We start from the raw sequence: 24,408 nt of genomic DNA, 5'->3' as shown, positions 1-24,408 counted from the left end.
AAACTACATCTTTTCAAAGCCACTGTGGTGTGATCAATCAAACGTGTCTTGGGCAAAAACATTGCAGTCATGCTTACATACTCCTGTGAATGAATGCAGCATTTAGACTTTGATGTCATTTTGTCTCCCACACAGTCAGCTGTTTATACAAATGTGTTCTGAATCATTATAACTCATCTTGAACTGATATCATTAGCTGTACTGCAGTATTTCTTTCCCTTCCTCCTTGTCTGCAGACTCAACATCAGTGACAGTGACATGCTGACGATCACCGATGGAGATGAGGTCACAACTCGTATTCTGGGACGCTATGTTGGAGGCAGCAGCCCCTTCAAGCTTTCCTCAACGACCCCTGATCTGACTGTGACCTTCCATTCTGACCCGGCGGGGCTTGTCTTCGGCAAGGGGGAAGGCTTTATTATCAACTATATAGGTGACAATAACCGTTAAAGGTCTATTTTTGCTTTAAGTGTTAAAAAAAGAGTATAAGCTGTGAAAAAGAATCTTAAAATCTACTTATCCATCCATCCATCCATCCATCCATTCTCTTCTGCATTTGGGTCTTCTATTTTAGTTAGAAGACCCAAATGCCATGTTGCAATACTATACTGCTATGGTAGCCAACGTTTCAAATGCAGATTTTGACAGGTTTGTGAGTGTACACTTTATCCAAATCTAGTGAGGGTTTACTCACCTTTGCCAGTGGGTGGCTGTAGCTCAGGCGGTAGAGCAGAATGTGTATGAATGTAGTTAGGAAGCACTCAGCTAAGAGAAAGTGTGTGATTTGTTGAATGTGGCATGATGTATAAAGCAGCGGTCCCCCGGGCCTCGGACCAGTACCGGGCCGCACGAGTTGAGGTTCAGGTGTAAAATGTATGGTTTTTATTGGTTTTCAGTGTTATTTTGTTATAGTTTGATCGTTAACTCTGTTTTCCTGGGTCTTTTCACGTGCGTTATGAATACATCTTCCTTTTTTCGGTACCGGTACGAGTTTTATTTTGTTGTATTTATCCGCAACACCTTAAAGGCCGGTCCGTGAAAATATTGTCGGGCATAAACCGGTCCGTGGCACAAAAAAGGTTGGGGACCGCTGGTATGAAGCACTTTGAGTAATCTGGGAGAGTTGAAAAACGCTATATACAGTAAGAATCAGTCCATTCACTGGCTGAACAGAGTTTGGTCATGTTCCTTTTGTACTACTATGCACATGTTATTATTACATGGTTTAATTAAGGTACACATTAGGCTGACATCTGGGGCCAGAGCTGAAACTGTTCTGGGCCAGCATTGTGTCTGCAACTGGCCCGTGGCTGCACACGACTTATACATGGCCCACATACCGGAAAGAATGACGGCCCTTTGATGGCCCAGACCAGGTTTGCCAGAGGTAATCCACACATGGGCCAGCAAAGGACCACCAGTGTGTCTGCAACTGGCCTTGTGCTGGCCAATGTGTGGGCCACCTTTGGCAAACCAGATCTGGGCCACCAAGGGGCCGTCATTCTTTCTGGTATGTGGGCCATGTGTAAGCACACTGTGTGGGCCAGATCTGGGCCATACCAATTTTGCTATGTGGGTTCAGTCTCAGCTGACTGCAGGTTTCTCCAACCTTTAAAACAGTACATTTGCACAATGACTTGAACTAGTACTTCCGGTGAACAATGGGCTGTGAGGTCAGTTCCTTCATTAATATGCAAATTGTTATGGCCACTGATCAACAACCAGTACTCAAATATCATTAATCAATGACAATGATCAATGGCCATGAATACCAGAGGTCCAGGATCAGTAAGGGTTTTCGCTTAGGCTGTCATGGTCCTGGGTCTGGTGACCCAGAGTTCATGTGTATTTGAGTTTTTGTTAATATTCAATGTCATTCATGGTTTTTGTTCTCTTTATGGGTTTTGTGCTTATCTATAGTTTATAGTCTTTAGGGTTCTGTCTCGATGTCTTCCCTGTGTCTCCGTGTTTCATGTTCCCTCTCGTCTCTCCAGTTAGAATGTCCCCCTGTTTGTTTCTCTCCCCTGTATAGGAATTTCTTTTATTTATGTATTAATGACATTATTTTATTGTATAATGCCTTGGTGCCACTGGATTTTAGCATGTCTCACACTCATACAGTTAGACAGATGGTGGAGGTCTGGTAAGGAAGTTGGGGGATGCAGACAACTCCACAGGAAGAATCTTTTGTCTCTTTGAGGACTCTGGGAGGTAGCAAGGGAGCGTGAACCTTAAGGTGTGAAACAGCTGTGTACTGCCTTTTGTTCCTGAAGAAGATATTTAACTGAGAGCCATGCTAGGCTCAGGGTGAGACTCTGCTGACCGTCTGCCCCATGATCAGAATCAGAATCAGAATACTTTATTGATCCCTGGGGGAAATTATTTTTTGTTACAGTGCTCCATTTTAAACCAACATTAAGACAAGACAGACAATACGCTAACTAAGAATAGTACAATATATACATATATATACATATATACATACATAAGTCACTTATAAATAAATATTTGGAAAAGAAACATGTGTAGTTGTAGCAGCAAACAGTGTGTTAAGTGGATGCGTTGTACAGGGAGATGGCCACAGGCAGGAATGATTTCCTGTGTCGTTCAGTGGTGCTTTTCGGTAATCTCAGTCTCTCACTGAACGAGCTCCTGTGACTGACCAACATGTCATGGAGTGGGTGGGAGGTGTTATCCAACATTGTCTTTATCTTGGACAGCATCCGCCTCTCCGACACCACCTTGAGGGAGTCCAGCTCCATCCCCACAACATTGCTGGCCTTACGGATCAGTTTATTAAGTCTGTTGGCATCTGCGACCCTCAGCCTGCTCCCCCAGCATGCAACAGCATAGAGGATCGCACTGGCCACCACAGACTCATAGAAAATCCTCAGCATTTTCTGGCAGATGTTGAAGGACCTCAGTCGCCTCAAAAAATAGAGACGACTCTGGCCCTTCCTGTAAAGTGCTGTGGTGTTTTTAGCCCAGTCCAGTTTATTGTCAATGTGTACTCCAAGGTATTTATAGTCCTCCACAATGTCAACACTGACCCCCTGAATTGAAACAGGGGTCAAGTGTTTCCTGGTCTTCCTGAAGTCCACGATCAGTTCCTTGGTCTTTGCCACGTTGAGCTGCAGATGATTCTGCTCACACCACGTGACAAAGGAGTCGACCACAGCCCGGTACTCTGTCTCATCATCCCTGCTGATGCATCCAACCACCGCAGAGTCATCAGAAAACTTCTGAAGATGGCAGGTCTCTGTGCAGTGGCTGAAGTCTGTGGTGTAGAGGGTGAAGAGGAAGGGGGAGAGGACAGTCCCCTGTGGTGCCCCTGTGTTGCTGATCACCTTGTCAGACACACACTGTGGGAGACGTACATATTGTGGTCTTCCTGTCAGGTAATCAACAATCCAGGACACCAGAGAAGCATCCACCTGCATCGCTGCTAACTTATCACCCAGGAGGGTCGGCCTGATGGTGTTGAAAGCACTGGAAAAGTCAAAAAACATGACCCTCACAGTGCTCGCCGGCTGGTCCAGATGGGTGTAGACACGATTGAGCAGGTAGATGATGGCGTCCTCTGTTCCGAGACGAGGCTGATAAGCGAACTGAAGGGGATCCAGATGTGGTCTTACTATGGGTCGCAGCTGGTCCAGGATGAGCCTTTCCAGGGTCTTCATGATGTGGGAGGATCATGCAGGCTCTCCACCAAGCTTGGTTTTCTGTTCTTTGTTTGTGATTAAAGAATGTTAGCTACCGCTCACCACTTGTCTGCATGCTCTATTTAATGGAAAACTTCCACAACACCCCATTCTTGGAGTTAAGCTTGTGTGTCTTTGTCTGCTTTTTCATATTTGTCGTGCTTCCAGTTTTATTTTGACGGTCCTTGTTCTGCGTAAAACGTATTCAGTTTTGCTTCCCCATTGTCTGTGTATTTAATCCCTCAGTCTACCTCTATTTGTTGTCGCATTTTCCACGTTAGTGGTATGTCCAGTCATTAGTGGCCAGTCAGGAGTGTCTTAGTTCTAGTTTATGTTTGTTTTTTTTCTTTAGTATTCATGTTTTTTGTTTTTTAGTTAATTTTTCCTAGCAAATAAAGCTGCTGCTTTGAGTTAAGTTTTCCATCTGAGAGTCCTGCGTTTGGGTCCTAACTTAGCCTGCCACACAGCTTACCACACAGTTCACCACATAGGTAGCAATTGTCCTTCTTCTCTGCTGGATTGCCTGGAGCTTTCTTTAGGCACCTTCTCAGCTTTGATTAATGCCCAGTTTGAATAACCACATTTACTCAGGGCCTTCTTAATATGATGTTCTTCTGCTTCCCTGGCCGCTGTATCTGTGGGGATCGTGTTCGCTCTCTGCTGTAGTGTCCTGATGACACCCAGTTTGTGTTCCACTGGATGATGAGAGTTAAACCTTAAATAGTGATTCATATGTGTTGTCGTTTTTCATATCCTCCCTGGTGAACTTGATGTGTTGGTCCACTCAGTTAATGTGATCAGTGAATTGTGGTATGTCCGGAGAGTTGATTCTTACCCATGTGTCATCCACATACCTGAGCCAATGACTTGGTGGTGTTCCACGGCAAGGATAACAGAGCCTTCTTTTCCACTTCTTCCATGTACAAGTTGGCCACAATGGGTAAAACTGGGAAACGCATGGCATACCTATGTTTTTGCCTGTAGTACTGACTCTTGGATGTGAAATATGGGGAATGAAAACAGTTTAAAGAGCAAACACCTTTGGTCAGTGCTGAGAGTTCAAGGTTCTTTATTTGCCATTTGTCCATAAAACCAGCAGTCAAGGCAGATTGGAATTCTTGTGCAGAGGTCTCTTAGTCATAGTGAGCATGTTAGAAAAATAAACAAGACAATACAATGCTAATATTAATTTTAAATTCTAAATTATACCCCCTTTACAAGAGGGGTGGAAGTATATTCCCAAGAGTCTAATTATATATATATATATATATATATATATATATATATATAAAAGCAGCTGGATAGCGTAGTGGTTAAACTACACGCCTTTGGAACAGAGGATCGCAAGTTCGATTCCTGCCTGGGGCGTCTGTATCCAGTAAGGGTCCTAAGGCTAGACCCCCTATGCTAAGCAAGCCTACCGCAGACATGAGCGAGACAGATAAATATGAAGGCATGCCGGCTCGGACGTCGCCCGGATCAACAAGGTCCGCGTCAGGTGTTGAGGAACCAGGGCACCCTGACGAAAAGTGGGCTACTGGAACAAGAAGGCATCGGTGGGCAAGGGACGAAAACAGGGCGTTGTTGGAATGCTACTACGCAAGTAACCCCGGTGGAAGGGGCTACATGAATAGGATGAGGGACCTATGGATTCTTCGATACCCAACATCCACAATGACGGCGAAACAACTAGTAGCTCAGTGTTCCAACATTCGAAGGAAGAAGGAACACGAGAAGCTGGAGAAATACCAAGGGCTCAGAGAAGAGCTCGAGAGGATGTGGAGGGTGAAGGTAACGGTGGTCCCCGTGGTAATCGGAGCACTAGGTGCGGTGACTCCCAAGCTAGGCGAGTGGCTCCAGCAGATCCCGGGAATAACATCGGAGATCTCTGTCCAGAAGAGCGCAGTCCTGGGAACAGCTAAGATACTGCGCAGGACCCTCAAGCTCCCAGGCCTCTGGTAGAGGACCCGAGCTTGAAGGATAAACCGCCCGCAGGGGCGTGCTGGGTGTTTTTTTTTTTATATATATATATATATATATATATATAATTATATATATATACATATGTATATATGTATATATACACACACATGGAAGTTTGGAAGTATGGAAGTTTTGTTGTGTTGCTGAGATTGGGGTTCATCCTGCAATCTCTTACGAACTTTCATCTGCCTCCATAATGACATCTCTCACCTTCTCAACAAAATCCAAGGTGTTCTGGATGTGGTGTTCAGAGCTGCCTATCAATGGGTTGAGGATCAAAGCCAGAAACTTTGAGATATTATAGGTGACTGAGCTGATCATACAGACAATTGGTCTTAAATGTACACCCTGTTTATGTATCTTAGGTAAACCATACAGACTTGGTGTAGCTTCCCCTGGGTTTCATTTTAAGTATTTTTGTCACAGAGCTGTGTGAAATTGTCTCACGATAGTCTTTCTGGTTTAGCAAAACAACTACCCTTGTCTGCTGGAAGGATGATAATGTTTTTCTTTTTCTCTGTTTGGGTGAATTGCCTGTCAGACAAATTTTACACCCACTTGTCCTCATCCTCGGAGTGGCATTTCTTCTAGCTACTGAGGGCACTCTCCATGTTTTTGTTTGGTTTCTGACGCACAAAAAATAAGTCAAACTCAGTTTTTTTTCATGGTCTTAGACTTTTCATGCTGTGCTAGACGAGCCTTTTCAGTTAATTTAAACACCTTTCGAAGAATACTCTCTAGAAGCATTGTAAGACACTATCAGATCCGCTTCTCTTTAGATTTCACATCGATGGTAAAAATGTATTTGTCTCAGCTATTCATTGAGGATCTGGTTCTGTGCCTTCTGGAGAATTTTTGCTGCCCAGAGGCCCGATCAATGGTCATTGATCAATGATCTCTGATCACTGATCACTGGCTGTTGATCATTGTTCATGACAATTTGCATATTAATGAAGAAACTGACCTCACAGCCCATTATTCGCCAGCAGTGCTACTTTCAGTCATTGTGCAACTTTCAGTCATTGTGCAAATTTACTGTTTAAAAGGTCGGGGAAACCTGCAGTTAGCTGAGACGGAAGAAGTCACTTGGATGAGTGATGAAACGTTTCTCCCACTGAAAATGCTACGTCCAGATGAATGGAATCAACTTTTTTGGATTTCCTCACCTGGATGATCGAGGATACATCAAGATATCTCTATCAATCACCAACAATTTGCCGCTTGGAGATTATAAAGATATTGATAATTTTATTTGTCAGGGTTTGTTATTATGGCTCTGGGCAGAGAATAAACTAGGCATGAATGATAACAAACATGTATCCGATATTATATCTGTCAACAAGGTGCACTGAAGGGTATCAGTTGACGGAACAGCTGATATGGACTGGTTTTCTGATCTGCAGGGATTGAATTTGTAGAGTTTACACTGTGCATAATTTATTGTCTGTTATTCTTTTAAAAGTTTAAAGGTTGTGGCAGAAAACACTGGGTTGTCAGCTTAAGCCCACAGAAGGGAAGTCAGAAGCATTAAGCGCTAAGGCATACTTGTTTTAAATTTTGGTTATCACTGACAATCAGAACACAAAATAAAAAGACACTGGAATTATCATTTAAATAGTTTTTAACTTTAATTTACTTTTCTAATTAATTTCCGTTCTGTCCATTCTCAAGCTGCCCACTTTATTTTTCATCTTCTATTTTCTGTCCTCTCATCTTTACTTGTTTTTTTTTTACTTAAGGCAGATCTGCCCAAGACTTAACATAGCAGGAAGGTTTGAACTGCACACTTTAATGCTGGAAAGATCAGATGATCCAATCCAAGATCAAATCAATTTGTTTAAAAAAAACAAAAACTACTCAATGATGATGAATGCATTGATCTTGCTGAATCTCATTCTGTGTAATTAATTCATGATGTCTGAGGGCTTCTCACCATGTTACAGATGTGCCATAGCCAAATTTTCAATGCAGCCTCTTTAAAGCTACACTAATCACTATTTTTTATATGAGCAGTTTTTCAAATGACTTAAACAATTCAAATCAATTATGTTTTATTGATTGTTTTTGATTTATTGAGTTGAGCAGAGACTTGCAAATGGGGCAAGGGATGACTGAGACAATATATACAAAGAGTGGTGACAAGGAAAATGGGAGCACAGCAGGAACAAATTAAAAATAACAAAACAGGGAAAGCAAACTGAGCACAAAGGACATGATACAAGTGACCATCAAAATAAAACAGGAACTGGCACACAGACTGAGATCCAGACAAGGACACTTACAGTTGACAAAAGAACAGAGGAAAGACAGACAGGAAAACATATGACACACTGGAGAGACAATGGATGAACCACGAGGAGGGGAACATGGAACAAGTAAGGGAGATGAAAGCAGACACGACTAAGGCATGGATTGAGAGGGCGAGGGACTCAGGGAAAGAGAGAAACACAGAAGGAGGGAACGAGAAACATGGAGGAGTGCGAGGGACATGGACGGAAAAAGATTTAAACACCAATGACTTGACAGTCACATACAGGCAACACAGGGGAGAGACCAAGACACAAGAGTAACCTAACAAGAAACTAAACTGTGAATACAAGGGAACTCAAGAACTTGGAAAGAATAAACTCACGATTGACTAGTGAGACTTGAATATCATCGTCAAAATAAAAACAATCAACAAAACACAGGAAACTCAAAATACTGGTATGACGATCCAGAACAATGATAGTATATTAAGTGGTAATAAGTAGGAGTAACAGTTGGTATCAGTGCTATATACTGTCAACAATCAGCAATGACCTGGAAAATACTCTAATACTAAAATAATTTTAAAAAATTGTAAACATTTAAAAAAAATGCCTAGAAAAGGTTCTAGTGTATTGTCTTTCTTATTCCAAATGAAGGTAAAATTTATTAAATGAACATCACATTCTTTATGGGATGATGTGAAACATCGGCTAAGAACGTGAACTCACAAAACACAGATCGTCAGTCAGATCATAGACTTCTATAGAATCAGTCATAGACATAGTCTAGACATAATCCAAGTTTAAGGTATATTCATTTCTTTTCCACATATAAGATTATATTAACAGATATTAATAAATATATTTAATTTTCAGTATAGTGTTGAAAAAGTACTTCAAAAAAAGTGTTTGGTGGTGTTGTCATAGGGAACATGCAATGCGTAAAAAGACATAAGTGCAATATCCTTCTTTGACAAGTGCAATATCCTTTCATTGTGTTTCGTAGAACTGTATTTGTGTGTATTTATACTTTTACATTACTATTTTATTTTATTATACTCTCAATTTTATTATATTGTTATTTTATTCTGTGGAATGCTGAGTGAAAGCATGTAAGAATGTATGCATGCTAGCTCTGCTCCAATTTCGCTGTACAATGCCTAATATAGTGATAATATGTGTGTGAATGCGAGAGTGAATGAATAGTGGCATTGTAAAGTGCTTTGGGTGCCTTGAAAAGCGCTATATAAATCCAATCCATTATTATCATTATTATTATAATAAAGGAATTTAATTTTTATAAGCAGGAAGAGGTGCTAGGCTAAAACTAAACCCTTGTTCTAGTGTTAATCCTACACACACTCAATACTTCCCAAGGGCTTCATGGTTTGCACTTGGTCAGCAACTATCCTTTAACACCGCTGTCACAAGCTCACTGACCTAATAAATCAAAAATATGATATTTCTATGGATTTTTCTTCTTCTTCTTCTTCATGTCCTTCAATGAGGGAAGACTAAGTACTACTTTGGCTCATTACCCTACCTTCAGGTGGAAAAAAAGGGTGAAGGCCCACCTGAGTAACTTCATTAGATGTCTATACGTAACACATATGTTTGGATTTTCTTAACATAGTGTGATAGTATTTAATTATTAACGATTTTGTTAAGAATTTTAGTATTTTTTGATTGATTAAAGTAAAAATCTTATATAGGAAAGTAAAAATATTAGGAGAAAATTAGTTACTGTAATGTATGAATTTGAAAGCAGTGAAATATTGTGAGACAGCAAAACAGTGGCATACCCTGAGACCAAAAAAACAACATCAATGAGAAGTGCCAATTGATAGAAGTTCTTGCATTTTATTACTTTGATGATATGTTGTATCTGCACTGTTTTTGAACGCAACTTGGTAATCAATCTTGCTAGCATCAGATAACAACATAACAAATACCTAAATACCCTAAATGTGTTTGCTTCTTCACCAAAAAAAACAAAAGTGAGAGTCATTGCAAAATAGTTTGAACAGCTTTTTTTTGGGGGGGGGGGGGGGGGGGCAGGCAAAGTGGTCCGGGAATAAACTTTACTTAAACTTTGTGCTGTCAGTGTTAATCTCGTTAAAATGATGTTAACACAATAACTGCATTAATGCAGCAAATCTCCATTAGCGAGTAAGCGCGGATGCTAATGCAAAGTGCTAACATTGAGGCTTCACGATGTGTTGTCTAAGCTGGCTATGTTCGTCTTTTATGCACAGTGTTGTATTTGTTTTTTGTTTCATTAGAGCTCTTTGAGGGAGCACAAAGTCAGCCATTTGTATTGTTTTAACTCAAAGGTATGACTTTAAGTGTCCAGAATCTGCTGGAGTAAGCCAGCAGCAGAGATTCACATGAGAATGTGTTAATTTAAATGCATTCTGTTACTTTGAAGCAGCCCCCCAAAATTATGACTGATGGTACATCAACACAGCCAAGACAATTACCTGAGAGCTTTTAATAATTTTGTTGAGGACCCCTTCAGTGGAAATCTGAATTTAAACTCTGTCTTTTCATCAGCAGCTTTAGTAGCAAGGTGTCTGTGCCAGAGTGAATGTACTGGAGAGTTGATATTTGAAGACAGTCCATCACTGAGGAAATCCATACTTCCATCACATTCTATCATATTGGGGTGGCTGTAGCTCAGGAGGTAGAGCAGATCATCTACTGATCGGAAGGTTGGTGGTTTGATCTCTGGCTCCCTCTAGTCTGCATGCCAAATATCCTTGGGCAAGATATTAGTCGCTCTCCAATGCATCCATCAGAGTACGAATGTGTGTTATTTTAGATAGTAATACAAAAATATTCACTATTTACATGGAAATCAGCTGTGCTGTTGTCTTGACTTGTTTTTTTTGACTTGCAGCTACCTGAACTAAGCCTGAACAATATATATTGGCATCGTAATAATGAAGCCATTAATCAGAATGTCTTTTCTTTCATACTCTTGTCAGAGGTGTCTCGAAACGACTCTTGTCCAGATCTGCCTGAGATCCATAATGGCTGGAAGACAACATCCCATGTTGCACTTGTGCGAGGGGCTTGTATAACCTACCAGTGCGATCCTGGTTATGACCTGGTGGGGCGAGAGACTCTCACCTGTCTTCTGGATCTTTCCTGGAGCTCACAACCCCCATTCTGTGAAAAAAGTGAGTTCTGCTTGTTTTATTTGTTTGTACAATAACCTTTATCTGTTCTTCATGGAATTAATTAATTTTAGGTATTTCCTTGGTCCCTACAGGAGGAATTTTTAATATAGTTGTTGACAAATTGGCCATTCATCTACTGCCATGGGCCTCATTTATCAGTGTGATTCATCAATATTATCATGTGCATGCGCATGAAATTGTCCAAAATGTCTTGGTAAGCTGGAACTAAAGGGCTGAGCCCAACTACTTAAAAACAACTCCACACTATGGTCCCCCTCTACCAAACTATACACTTTGCACAGTGTAGCCAGAGAAGTACCCCTCTCCTGGCAACTGCCAAACCCATACTCATCCATCAGATTGCCAGATGAAGAAGTGTAAGTTGTTGCTCCAGAGAAGGCCTTTCCACTGCTCTAGGGTCCAGTAGCGGTGTGCCTTACACCACTGCAACTGACACTTTGCATTCCATTTGCATGTAGAACTCAACAATCGTCTATCTGCATGGGTGTTGGACTTCCTCAATGAGATCTCATGCGGTGAGACAGGGTAGGTGTGTCTCTGACAGCATCACCACCATCTCGCCGCTGCTGTATTCCCTCTATACTTCTGACTGTGTGGCCACTCATGGCTCCAATACCATTGTGAAGTTCGCTGATGACGCAGTGGTGTTGTGCCTCATCTCCAACAACGATGAGGTGGCCTACATGGACAAGGTGACGAACCTGGCGTTGTGGTGTCAGGACAGCCACCTTCTTGTCTTGCAAACCAAGGAGCTGGTGGTGGACTTAGGAAGGAGTAAACACCGAGTCTACAGGCCCCTTATCATTAACGGTGCTCCTCAGACCCGACATGGTCTGCTCACGTTAAGGTCCAGTCCAAAAAGGCTAGGCAGTGCCTGTACCATTTCCAACAACTGAGGAAGTCGGGGTCTCTCCAGTGATCCTCAGGACTTTCTATTCAGGCACTGTGGAGAGCATCCTCACATAGAACATCACATCCTGGTATAGGAATAGCTGTGTTCAGGACTGAAAAGCTCTTCAGAGAGTGATTGGTGCAGCAGAACACTGCTGCAGGTCTATTCTCCCTCCCTACAGGACATTTACACCAGGAGATGTTGGTCCAGAGCAGCAGATATTAAAGGACTCGTCCCATCCCAGTAACAAACTGTTTCAACTTCTGCAATCAGGCAGAAGTTTCCGCACAATCGGGGCAACAGAGAGACTCAAGAGGAGCTTCTATCCTCAGGTCGTCCAAGTCCTAAATCTGAACATGCCCCCACTACCCTTATGGCATCCCTAAGTGAATGAAACAGGACCATACATCATGTTCTTGTCCCATGCCAGAATTTTCACGGTCATATTTCATATCACATCTGATTCATTATTACATCACAGGCTTCTACACTGATCATGCTCGTCACTCTGTTGAATTACTCTGTTTATATTACTTCGGCCACTTGTTTACTCTACGTGCTATCAATACATTGCTGTGCTAATATGGCACAAAACACTTTGTACATGCACATTCCGTTGCATGTACATTTTAAGATTTTTAATTTAAAATTTCCAGATATTTTTATTTATTTAATTTACTTATTGTCTATAATGTCTTGCACAGTCAAATGAGGAGTTCAGGACACATTTCACTGTGTGTTGTACTCATATGACTATGCATGTGACAAATAAAGAATCTTGAATCTTGAATCCACTTGATGTAAGGCTTGGATGCAGCTGCTTGACCATGACCATTCAGTGAAGCTCTCTGAGCACTGTTCTTGACCTTATCTGAAGACCACATGAAGTTTGGAGGTCTGTAGATGTTGAATCTGCAGAAAATTGGTTACCTCTGCACACTATGCACTTCAGCATCCACTTACCGCACTGTAATTTTATGTGACCTACCACTTCATGGTTGAGTTGTTGTAATTCCTAACTGCTTACACTTTGCTATAATACCGCCAACACCATTGGGGTGGCTGTAGCTCAGGTGGTAGAGCAGGTCAGCTACTAACTAACCTTGTTGCTCTCTGTTGCATCCATCGGAGTGTGAATGTGCTTGAATGTTAGACAGTAAGCACTTAACAGTTAGAAAAAGTGCTTCTGTGAATGGGTACAATTGACTGTGGAATATTTAGTAGCATTAAATTTCACGACCGCACTCATTTCACAGCTGAAATCCTGTCATGGTACCACACTGGAATTCACTGAGCTCATGAGAGGGACCCAGTCTTTCACAAATGTTTGTCGAAGCAGTCTGTTTGTCTAGATGCCTCATTTTATACACCTGTGGCAATGGAAGTTACTGGAAGACCTGTGTTCAATGATTTGGAGGGCTGAGTGAATACATTTGGTAACATAGTGTGTATTATAGTACAAATAAATTTGTACTATAATTTGCCAGACGGGCCTCCAGCTCGCACTGGAACGGTTCGCAGCCGAGTGTGAAGCAGCGGGAATGAGGATCAGCACCTCCAAATCTGAGGCCATGGTTCTCAGCCGGAAAAGGGTGGAGTGCCCACTCCGGGTCGGGGATGAGTTCCTGCCCCAAGTGGAGGAGTTCAAGTATCTCGGGGTCTTGTTCGCGAGTGATCGGAGAAGGGAGCCGGAGATCGACAGACGGATTGGGGCTGCAGCTGCAGTAATGCGGACGCTGCACCGGTCCGTCGTGGTGAAGAGGGAGCTGAGTGTAAAAGCGAAGCTCTCAATTTACCGGTCGATCTACGTCCCTACCCTCACCTATGGCCACGAGCTGTGGGTAGTGACCGAAAGAACGAGATTGGGGATACAAGCGGCAGAAATGAGCTTCCTCCGAAGGGTGGCTGGCCTCTCCCTTAGAGATAGGGTGAGAAGTTCGGCCATCCGGGAGGGGCTCAGAGTAGAGCAGCTGCTGCTCCACATCGAAAGGAGCCAGCTGTGGTGGTTCGGGCATCTGACAAGGATGCCCCCTGGGCGCCTCCTGGGTGAGGTGTTCCAGGCATGTCCCACCGGGAGGAGGCCCCGGGGCAGACCCAGGACACGCTGGAGAGATTATATCTTTCGGCTGGCCTGGGAACGCCTTGGTATTCCCCCGGATAAGCTGGAGGAGGTGGCTGGGGAGAGGGAGGTCTGGGCCTCTTTGCTTAGGCTGCTGCCCCCGCGACCCGGCCTCGGATAAAGCGGATGAAGATGGATGGATGGATGGAATTTGCCAGACTGATTTTATAAGTCAAATTGTCTTGTGGTGGGATGGGACCAGAAGTTGTTATAGTACTAATTTCTGCAAAGAACCCAAGGTTTAATCAACATGATTCACCCTCTCCGCAACATCTATAGTGGAAGGCTCTGCAATTGCGACACAGGACCTGATGCACTAGCACAATGTGATGCGTTTCTTGGCACTGCTGCCTCACAGCAAGAACGTCCTGTGTTTGAATCAACTGACCATACAAATAAAGGGCCCAGTAGTGTCAAACATCTATGACATTGGCCCTTCTGTTTTTCAGCTTTTGCCTATACCAGGAGCTCTAGCTCTAACAGGACATTTTAAACAGTATAAAATTTGGGGAATTTGGAATTCAGTGACACAGTATGGAATTTGGGGGGGGGGGGGGGGGGAACATTTACTGGATACCCTTAGTTCATTCTTAATCTTACAAATGAGCTGGTATTTGTAAAGGACCTTTTTAATTTTACTGACCATCAAAGCTTTATGTAGCTCACACAGTAAGAACAAGCTTCACACACTTCTTGTTGTGCTGCAACTATGGTGACCTCTGCATTGCTGTGCTGATATACAAGACGGATAGACTTATCAGAATTTTTGCCATCCTTTCAGCAAAACCTGAGATTTTAAGAGTAAAATTAATATTTTCCATTCTTTACGAATTTGTTTTTGATTCAGGCTTGAACATATACACCCTAAGAGTGATAAAACCTCACTTTAAATATGTAACTTTTACTGCTTGGAACTATATTTGTGCATTTTGGATCTCAAACAAGTTACCTTGAATTAAAAAAAGCAAGTACATTCATGTAGATTGTACCTGCTCTTGGGCATATAATAGTGTCCATCTCTGGGCTTATTTTATTTTTTATCAAAATGTATTATTGTTTTTATAAAATTATATCTCTTATCATTCATCACAGTCTCTGCTGTCTTTTTTCTCAGTCATGTACTGTTCAGATCCTGGCCATGTTGAGCATGCTACCAGAACCCTGTCTGACCCGAAACTCCTAGTGGGGACAACCATTCAGTATAGCTGCAACACAGGCTTCATCCTACAGGGCGGCGCCACTATCACATGCTATGGACGTGAGCCAGGAACGCCTGTGTGGACGTCTCATCTGCCTCACTGTGTCTGTGGGTATTTGAAAGAATGTTTCCAGACATAAAAGAAGACATGGGAGGTTAGTCAGTTCTCAACTGGCAATTGCTGATATGTATTTTAGCAAACTGGTGAGCTGAAGGGTCCCGTAGTTTACTAGTAGTATGTTAGCATCAGAATTTCACAAGCCTATCATCTGGATAGGGAGTCACATATGACACTTAACTGAAGATAAGAGGCTCTTTTCCTTTTTTTTTTTTAGTCCAAAATGAGTGGGTTTGTGTGATTTCTTGCAAAAAAGGCCTGGCTCTCTCTTTTCTCTGCTGACAAAGATCACAGCGTCTCTGCATGCCAGAGACGATGCTTCATCACTCACATTTTATCTCAGCAGTCATGATATTTGCGTGTGTGTGTGTGTGTTTTCAGGGTTATTAATGTTTGGGTGAAGTGTTTGATATGTAAATGTGATGCTAATGCACCATAGCAATCAACCCTCAGCCACCTGGAGGTGGAGGCGGAGATTATCCGTGAGTCATGTCACCTCAGCCAGGGTTTGTCAAAACCTGTCAGTCGAGCTATGACGCAGAAACCTCTGATTTGTGCTGAGAAACTCAATGAGTTCCATGCAGTTTCTTTTTCTTTCTTCTTTTTATCTAGCTGAGGATTCTGTTTCCTGTGAAAACCCCGGTCTCCCTGACAACGGCTACCAGATCCTGTCCAAGAGACTTTACCTGCCTGGCGAGTCCCTAACCTTTGTCTGTTACCAAGGTTACGAGCTCATAGGAGAGGTTGCAATTAAATGCATCCTTGGAAATCCTTCTTTTTGGAGCGGCCCACTTCCACTCTGCAGGGGTGAGATTTTTGAAGGACATTTTATTTTAATATACGTTATTATAGAAATTTTTTAGAGGCTTTGGATTATTCTGATTCACAAGAACACTAACTCCTGTAAAGTTGCAATCAGACGTTTATATCCACCCATCATGCACATGAATGTAATGGAAATATGGGGTTTCTAATGATGTCTTTGAACTCTCAGAAGTCAGAAGTATACATACAAGCTTAAATAAAATAAAAAAAAATAAAAAATATATATATATATATGTATATACACATCCACTCTGGATATATATAATAAATAATTCCCCTCTCGCCCCTGTGGGCGGTCTATCCTTCAAGTTCGGGTCCTTTACCAGAGGCCTGGGAGCTTGAGGGTCCTGCGCAGTATCTTAGCTGTTCCAAGGACTGCGCTCTTCTGGACCGAGATCTCTGATGTTGTTCCTGGGTTCTGATGGAGCCACTCGCCTAGCTTGGGAGTCACCACACCTAGTGTTCCGATTACCACTGGGACCACCTTCACCTTCACCCTCCACATCTTCTTGAGCTCTTCTCTGAGCCCTTGGTACTTCTCCAGCTTCTCATGTCATTCAGAATCGCTACATCTATCACTGCGGCCATCTTTCTCTGCTTGTCTACCACCAGTATGTCTGGTTGGTTAGCCATCACCATTTTATCCGTCTGTTTCTGGAAGTCTCCTATTTTAACGTCGGAACCTGTTTCTGTATATTATGCTGGCCACTTGGTTATGGTGTTGTCCTGCATAGCATTCCACGTATGCCCTGCCAGCTAGCATCTTGCAGCCTACTGTTATGATCTGGATTGTCTCAAGGGCATCTTTACACAGCCTGCACATGGGGTGTTGTCTGGTATGATAGACTGCAGCCTCTATGGATCTTGTACTCAAAGCTTGTTCCTGTGCTACCATGAGTAGTGCCTCTGTGCTGTCTTTCAGTCCGGCTTTGTTCAGCCACTGGTAGGATTTCTGTCAGCTACCTCCTCTATCTGCTGGTGGTACATACCATACAGGGGCCTGTCCTGCCATGATGGTTCCTCCACTTCCTCGGGTTTATTGCTGCCTGAGGTATTCACTCAGCACGTGGTCGATTGGGGCTATCTTCCTGATGTATTCCTGATTTCCCCTGGCTCCTTCCTTCCGCTTAGCATACAGGTTAAGGGTGCTGGACTTGGGGTGAAACCCTCAATCCATGGTCAGGAGCTTCCTGGTCTTGATGTCAGTGGCTTCTATCTCCTCCTCTGGCCAGCTTATTATCCCAACAGAGTACCTGATCATGGGCAGGGCGTAGGTGTTGATAGCCCAGATCTTGTTCTTACCTTTCAGCTGACTCCTCAGGACTTCCCTGATCCTCTGCAGGTACTTGGTGGTTGCAGCTTTCCTAGCGGCCTCTTCATGGTTCCCATTTGCCTGTGGGATCCCAAGGTACTTGTAGCTGTCCTCTATGTCTGCAATGTTGCCTTCTGGTAGTTCGATCTCCTCAGTTCTGACTACCTTCCTTCTCTTTGTTATCATCCGACTACACTTCTCCAGTCCGGACGTCATTCCGATGTCATTGCTTTATTTCCTGGTGGTATGGATCAGTGAATTTATGTCTTCTTCACTCTTGGCATACAGCTTGATGTCATCCATGTGGAGGAGGCGGCTGACAATTGCTCCATTCTGTAGTCAGTATTCATAGCCAGTCTTGTTAAAGATCTCACTGAGGGGGTTCAGGCCTATGCAGAACAGCAGTGGGGCCAGTATGTCCTTGGTAGATCCTGCACTTGATGGTGACTTGTGCTATGGGCTTGAAGTTGGCATCTAGTGTTGTACCCCACATTCCCATCCCCGTTCTTGATGAAGACTCTTAGGGTATCTATGTGTATAGCCTATATACTATTATTAATTCATTATGTAAATCTCCAATAATCTAGGAAAATGAAGGCCATGTCAAAGTTTTTGCGTGTCTTTTCCATGCTGTTATCCTTGTATAGTTTTTGCTGTTGTGCTGAAAACTCAAGGAGATGAGTGTCAGGGTCAGGGTGCTGTCTCACTGCAGGGAATTTTCAGGCTGAATCCTCCTGAAGGTTCCCAAGCTCAGAGAGAGAGTTAGGAGAGAGAAAAAGGCTTGGACAGGTAAATGCAGGAGATAATGTGTGTGTGTGTTTTTTTTATTACCCAGATTATTTTAGAGTAATGAATTAGTTGTCCATGTTAAACAAAGTGTCACTAGTCACTATGAATTTGTGCAGTTAATATGTACTAATACAGTGATTAATTTGATTAGTGTGATATTTAGTTTAATTCATAATTTATTTTTGATTCTTTTACTGTATATGGTCAATTTTTCAAAGCTGGAGGCATATTTAAAACGTCTTTTGGGTCTTTCACCTTCCCTCTGCTTTTACCATCACCTGAGCTGCCACATAATATAAATGGTAACATTCCATAAAATTGCAAAGCCTAAAAACAAATCTTTAATATGCTCTGTGAATTTTTATTTATAGACATTTATGACAAAAATAGCTGGCTGTGTCACTGAATATTGTGCAAGTATCATTTTGTTATACCATATTCACAATGGACCAGCATTATGGTTTGGCTGGGGCGTATTGCTAAATTCTGGAAATTACTGAGGCTCCATGAGTCACCTTTTCTGAAAAAAAAAAAAACAAGCATCTCTTACTTGCTTAATAGCTCTGTTTAACCCAAACCTCAATCTTTTGCTAAACTGAAACAAAAATAATCCCATGGAATTAATTTTGATGGATTAAATAAAACTGATCAATTAAATATTACATAGTCTCCTATTTCACAAATTGCTGTGAGACAGGGTTGAATTGGAATACATAAGAAAAGAAAGCTTGACCGATTTTAACAATAGGAAGAGTGGGCATTAGCAAACATACAATTCAAGAGAACGTTATGTAAACAAATTCAACATAAAAAGTTATGTCAATTTTCATATGCACTGACTGACAGAATGATGTCTTGCAGCCAACCAAGACTGCTTTGGCAACCATGCTTTGGAAGGTGAGTGTCTGTGTACAGTATGTGCTGTGGGCTAAAACCCTACACAGTCTGTTTTATAGAATTACAAAAAAAAATCCTAAAACAAACCACCTCACAGGCAACAAAGCTTTACCTGTCTGTGTGCTCTCCCTGCATTTGCATCAACTTCATTCCCATGTTTTGTTTCTACCTCCAGCTGTGTTTATCCATGTGATTTCACAGAGCATCCACCTATGTTTGCTAAACCACCTCTAATGAAACCTTTAGAAGATTTATGTATTCTCTGGATAATGATCTGCGGTTAAATAAACCTTGTTTTATTCATGTTTTGTCTGTCAGTTGCAGAAGCGACTGCAGGTTCCCCTTTGGATGGAGGAAACATAGCACTGGCCATTTTCATCCTCATTCTGTTGCTGTCTGTGCTGCTGGGAGGAGTGTACGTCTATGTCACTCGGTAAGATCCTAGACCATGAGATTTATATACAAGGGTGAGACCTTAATTGTTTCTGACTGTTATTGTCTTGATAACATTTGTTTGATTAGCACAGTCTGGGCCACAGCTCATACTATGCAGGCTCTTGGTCAGAACCCCATTGGTGTCACCTTTTAACTCACTTACTGCTATAACTGTAGCAAAAAGTTAGGGGTCTTTCACATAATCTAGACCTCAAAAGTAATGCAACATATTTGTTTCTTAGAAAACTAGAAGCAAAGTCTTTGGCAGTCGCACACTGGCGCTGAGCCATTGTGAAGGAACAGGTACTAAAACTCTGAATTTGTGTTTTTTTGTGTCTGTTTTTTCCTCATTATGTATATTAGGTGCAGATATAACTCCAACTTAAGGCTGCCTCTTATCTACCCTCACCCTTACCGACAAATCACTGTGGAGACAGAGTTTGACAACCCGCTCTATGAAACAGGAGGAGTAAGTTCTATTCAGTTAAGTTCAAATGAATTGAATTGAATTTTATTTAGATACTGCCAAAATTGCAACAACAAATACCTCAAGTGTGGGGTAAAAGCTGCAGGAGTACATTCAATGTGTCCATTCCTTTGATTTAATAATTCTCATTTCAATTACAGCAGGACACTCGAGAGTATGAAGTATCGATATGAGAATCTTCTCAAAAGATATTTGTGAAGCGTGACAAGACTGACCGCCCTGACCTAACTCTTCACACTCTCCTCTCTCGCTTCTCCACCCAGGAGGAGGCGATGTAAATACAAATAATGATGTCCAGCCCCTTCTGCATTGATGGATCCTGTTCTCTCCTTCTCTGATGTGACAGCTTTTGTAGACATTATGGGAATTATGAGAGGTTACTTGAACCAAAAAGAAGAAAGACAATTGATAGTCAGCAACTGACCAGTCTACCAGTCTGGGAGAGGTTGAATGATAGAGGAAATGGGGAAAAGGCCCAAATAACATCTGAGAACATCAAACATGGGTCATTTTCACACATGTACTGCAGTTCCTAACTTTTCTAGATAATATCTAACTGAGGTCCGAGAATTGGATTGAACATTAGGCAGCCATTAACTTGCCAGCTGCCTAGTCTGTGTGATAGCAGGGCTAGTGCACCCACTAGTGCAAGTAATTGCATGAGTGTGTGTCATATGTGCTGCCTAATGCACACTCTATACAAGCAACTTTCTCACCTAAAACACATGAATCATTTTCCAGAAAAACAAATTCCTCTGAAGTATTTCTTGTTGTGTATTACATATAAGGAAAATATGGAAAATATTCCAGTTAGGTTCTTGTGAAATTGTCTGAAGTTCATGTGAGAAAATGGCTATTGTGGGAAATGAAGGAGGGAGGGATAGGAAATGAGAGAAATGTGGGTATCAAAGCACTTTTTAGTATATTTTTCTTGACTGTAAAAGTCTTAAGAGGTGAAGTTATAATTCTTAAGATTTAACAGATTTTTGAAACTATTTATCATGATTTTCTTTTCTGCAGTAGTCTTTGAATAGTCTCAAATTCTGTAATCTCTATAAATTAATTACCAGTTCCAGGCAGCACTCAAATTGTCTTTACACAAAGAAGATATTCACAGAAATCAAGATTCACAAGTATGCACAGCAGAGTGCTGTATCATTAATCAAATATCCACTTAAATGTTGAGAAATTTCCAGAAATTCTGCAAAGGATCCACCTTGTTATGTAAATATAAAGAGCTGGTTTATAGAGGTTAGCAGTTTTGTTCTGTGTTCCTCTCACTGCAGAAGAACAGTTAATGTGAAAAACATCTCTAATGTATTTATAAGTTCCTTTTCTGTACCAGATTAAGCTTAATGTTTATACTCTGAAACACTGTTGAGCTAGTTTCAGTTTGAAGACTCCAGTTTTAAAAACTGAGACTTGTGACTGTGAAACAATGAAGCACATATGGCTGCCACCTAGAGACTACTTATATATTTGAAATCACACAAGTATGTCTTTCATTCTTCTTCTGTTGGTACTCTTTTCCCATTGCCATGCTTCCTCAGGATATGGATAATTCTAACATTACCATTGCATTTACTTTACGATTAATTCCTATCTGTGTTTAAGCAACTTTGACTGATTAGCACTTGTGTGCTATTTTCAGTAAAAATTTACCTCAGCGCACGTATGATCAGTGTACATGAATGGTCATTGTGATATGCAGGTTTGTTTGTATAGACACGGGCCGTTTCAGAAACTGGATAAAAACAGCATTTCAAAAAACTTTTTTTTTTTAACCTGTTGTGTAGTTGTAAGCTAGCTTTCTAGTAAGTTCCTGTTAAATTCAGCCTTTGACTGAATTCTGCAGAAACTCCAAGAAGCATTTTTTATGTTATTTCCATAAAGTCTCTCTGCTTTTTTCTTTTCATCTTTGTATGTTTATGATTCAGGACTTCGTATACAGTGGTCTCCAAAAGTATGCTAACAGTACGGTAAAATTTCACTTTACTTTAGCATCCATTTTTATCACATCATGCTAGCACACCAGCTTAATGGATACAGAACTTCTGCAGAATAAGAAACAATAATATGAACATTTTCAAACAGAATTTATAGTGACAACCTGTTTCAGATGTACCTCAAATGTTGGTGCCCAGTGCCCAATGGAGCTGTATGGTACAGCTCATCTGATAAGTGTGGATATTTTCAGTAAGGTTATACTATATAATCAGTCTATCACTTAACGCTAGTTAGCTGATATTTGTGTCTTTGTGTTGTACATATACACTTTAGGAAAACAACATGCTAAGGATGCTCACTAGCATTAAAAATTATTTTATGGCAACACTGATCTTACTTAATACATCTATGGTCTGGTAAAAGCGCCATTTGTTATTACTATGGTAAACACAAGTGTTCTTACCCAGGACTGAAATCTTAAGGATTACAACTTCTAAAATGTCATATAGAATGCTAAAGGTGGGTTTATTTCACATATCCATTTCATATTCACATTCATGAGTCATGAAAAGTCCTGTCTTTTCGTAAACTGGAAATCAATATTTAGAAAAAAGTAAAGGTCAGTGCTTTCTTTTATTTGTTACCCAGTCTGACACAGGATTTGCAGTACTGTTGTTATATTTCTCTCACATGTAGTTCAATTGATGGACTGTAACAGACTGGCCTCAGTATTGCTGGGTCTGGACTAGCAGCGTAAATAGTGTAGCTGTAGTTAACTTATTGGTCTTCTGGTACAAGCTCAGCAAACCAACCAGATGATGTATTTATTTTGATGTACTGTACATGTGATGTTTTATGCAGATAGATAAATGTACATTTTCATTATGAGAATACAAATGTTAACAGTTTCCCTAAATAAATGGTAAAACCTTAAAAACTTCAAAGGATTCTTTTCAAACACTGAGGTATTTTGTTTTGTCTTATTTTGCTAAAGGAAACCAATGGAAAAATGATTACACCTTTTTTTTTAATCCAATGTCTAGCCAGACAAGACATCTGATACTCCCAAAAAGTTGATTTTGTTCATCTGGACGTAGCGATTTCAGTGGAAGAAACATTTCATCACTCATCCAAGTTACTTCATAAGTCAGCGTCCCTCCTTGTACAGGATGTGACTTCCTTATCATTGAAAGAGTGGTTACTGGCCTGTAGGTGTGAATAGACTGCGGAGTCCTGGCCTGACGAGTTAGCTCTTTTGTGCTATCCACTTAGCCGGAGGTTGCTTGGTTTTCCTGATGTATAAATCATGGCTATCCTCCTGGCACTTAACAGCATACACCACATTAGTGTGGGCAATCGTGGCTCAAGAGTTGGGCATTCCTCTTGTAATCGGAAGGTTGCCGGTTCAAGCCCCGGCTCCGACAGTCTCAGTCGTTGTGTCCTTGGGCAAGACACTTCACCCGTTGCCTACTGGTGGTGGTCAGAGGGCCCGGTGGCGCCAGTGTCAGGCAGCCTCGCCTCTGTCAGTGCGCCCCAGGGTGGCTGTGGCTACAATGTAGCTTGCCATCACCAGTGTGTGAATGTGTGGATGATTGTGTATAGTGTAAAGCGCTTTAGGGTCCTTACGACCAAGTAAAGCGCTATACAAATACAGACCATTTACTCAGTTTGTGCCAGTTAGGGGGGACATTTAAGAGGTATACTGTAAATCAACACATACGTATTGACTCTTACTCTGTTTGTGCCAGGGAATGGATCCTTGGAGTGGACCAATTTTTGGCGCAGTGTATTTTAGAGCTTGAAAGCCACAGAGACACGGTCGGCTGGCTGTTGCTCAGGTGGTACCGCAGGTCACCTACTAACCCGGAAGGTTGGTGGTGCGGTCTCAGTGTGCTCCAGTCTGCATGTCAAGTATCCTTGGGCAAGATACTAACCCCATGTTACTCTCTGATGCATCCATCAGAGTGTGAATGTTAGATAGGAAGCACTTAGAAACAGCATTAAAAAATGCTTTGTGAATGCACAAGTTGTGTGAAGCCCTTTGAATGCTCAGAGTAGAAAAGTGCTATACAAGAACCAGTCCATTTACCATTTTGGGAGAAAATGTATCTCAGCTGTTCCAATAATCCTGACACATAAGGGATCACTGAGGGTTTTTGCTTAGGCAGCAGTTGTCCTTCTTCTCTCCTGGATTGTCTGGGGCATTCTTTAGGTGCAGGTTTGACAAATGTCCGGCTTGGATAACCATATTCA

At 41.7% G+C, this 24,408-nt stretch overlaps 1 protein-coding gene across 5 annotated transcripts in view; it reads left to right on the top strand.

Annotated features, from left to right (window-relative positions):
- sez6l (seizure related 6 homolog (mouse)-like) overlaps positions 1 to 23,489 on the top strand; it is a 101,689-nt gene extending 78,200 nt beyond the window's left edge. For 2 of the 5 annotated variants that reach the window (XM_026172825.1, XM_026172828.1), the window contains exons 10-17: positions 237 to 433; positions 10,921 to 11,115; positions 15,262 to 15,453; positions 16,076 to 16,270; positions 19,251 to 19,286; positions 19,605 to 19,719; positions 20,085 to 20,190; positions 20,349 to 23,489. In XM_026172825.1, coding sequence (XP_026028610.1) covers positions 237 to 433; positions 10,921 to 11,115; positions 15,262 to 15,453; positions 16,076 to 16,270; positions 19,251 to 19,286; positions 19,605 to 19,719; positions 20,085 to 20,190; positions 20,349 to 20,381 — 1,069 coding nt within the window. In that variant the 3' untranslated portion in view covers positions 20,382 to 23,489. Of the gene's footprint in view, positions 1 to 236; positions 434 to 10,920; positions 11,116 to 15,261; positions 15,501 to 16,075; positions 16,271 to 19,250; positions 19,287 to 19,604; positions 19,720 to 20,084; positions 20,191 to 20,348 lie in introns of those variants that run through there. The other 3 variants (XM_026172826.1, XM_026172827.1, XM_026172829.1) reach the window with 3 other exon arrangements.
- Positions 23,490 to 24,408: the final 919 nt, after the last annotated feature.

The sequence above is a fragment of the Astatotilapia calliptera genome, chromosome 7 (genome assembly GCF_900246225.1).
Source record: "Astatotilapia calliptera chromosome 7, fAstCal1.2, whole genome shotgun sequence".
NCBI lineage: Eukaryota > Metazoa > Chordata > Actinopteri > Cichliformes > Cichlidae > Astatotilapia > Astatotilapia calliptera.
The sequence above is the reverse complement of the archived record's forward strand: the minus strand, read 5'-3'. Positions and strand labels throughout refer to the sequence as shown.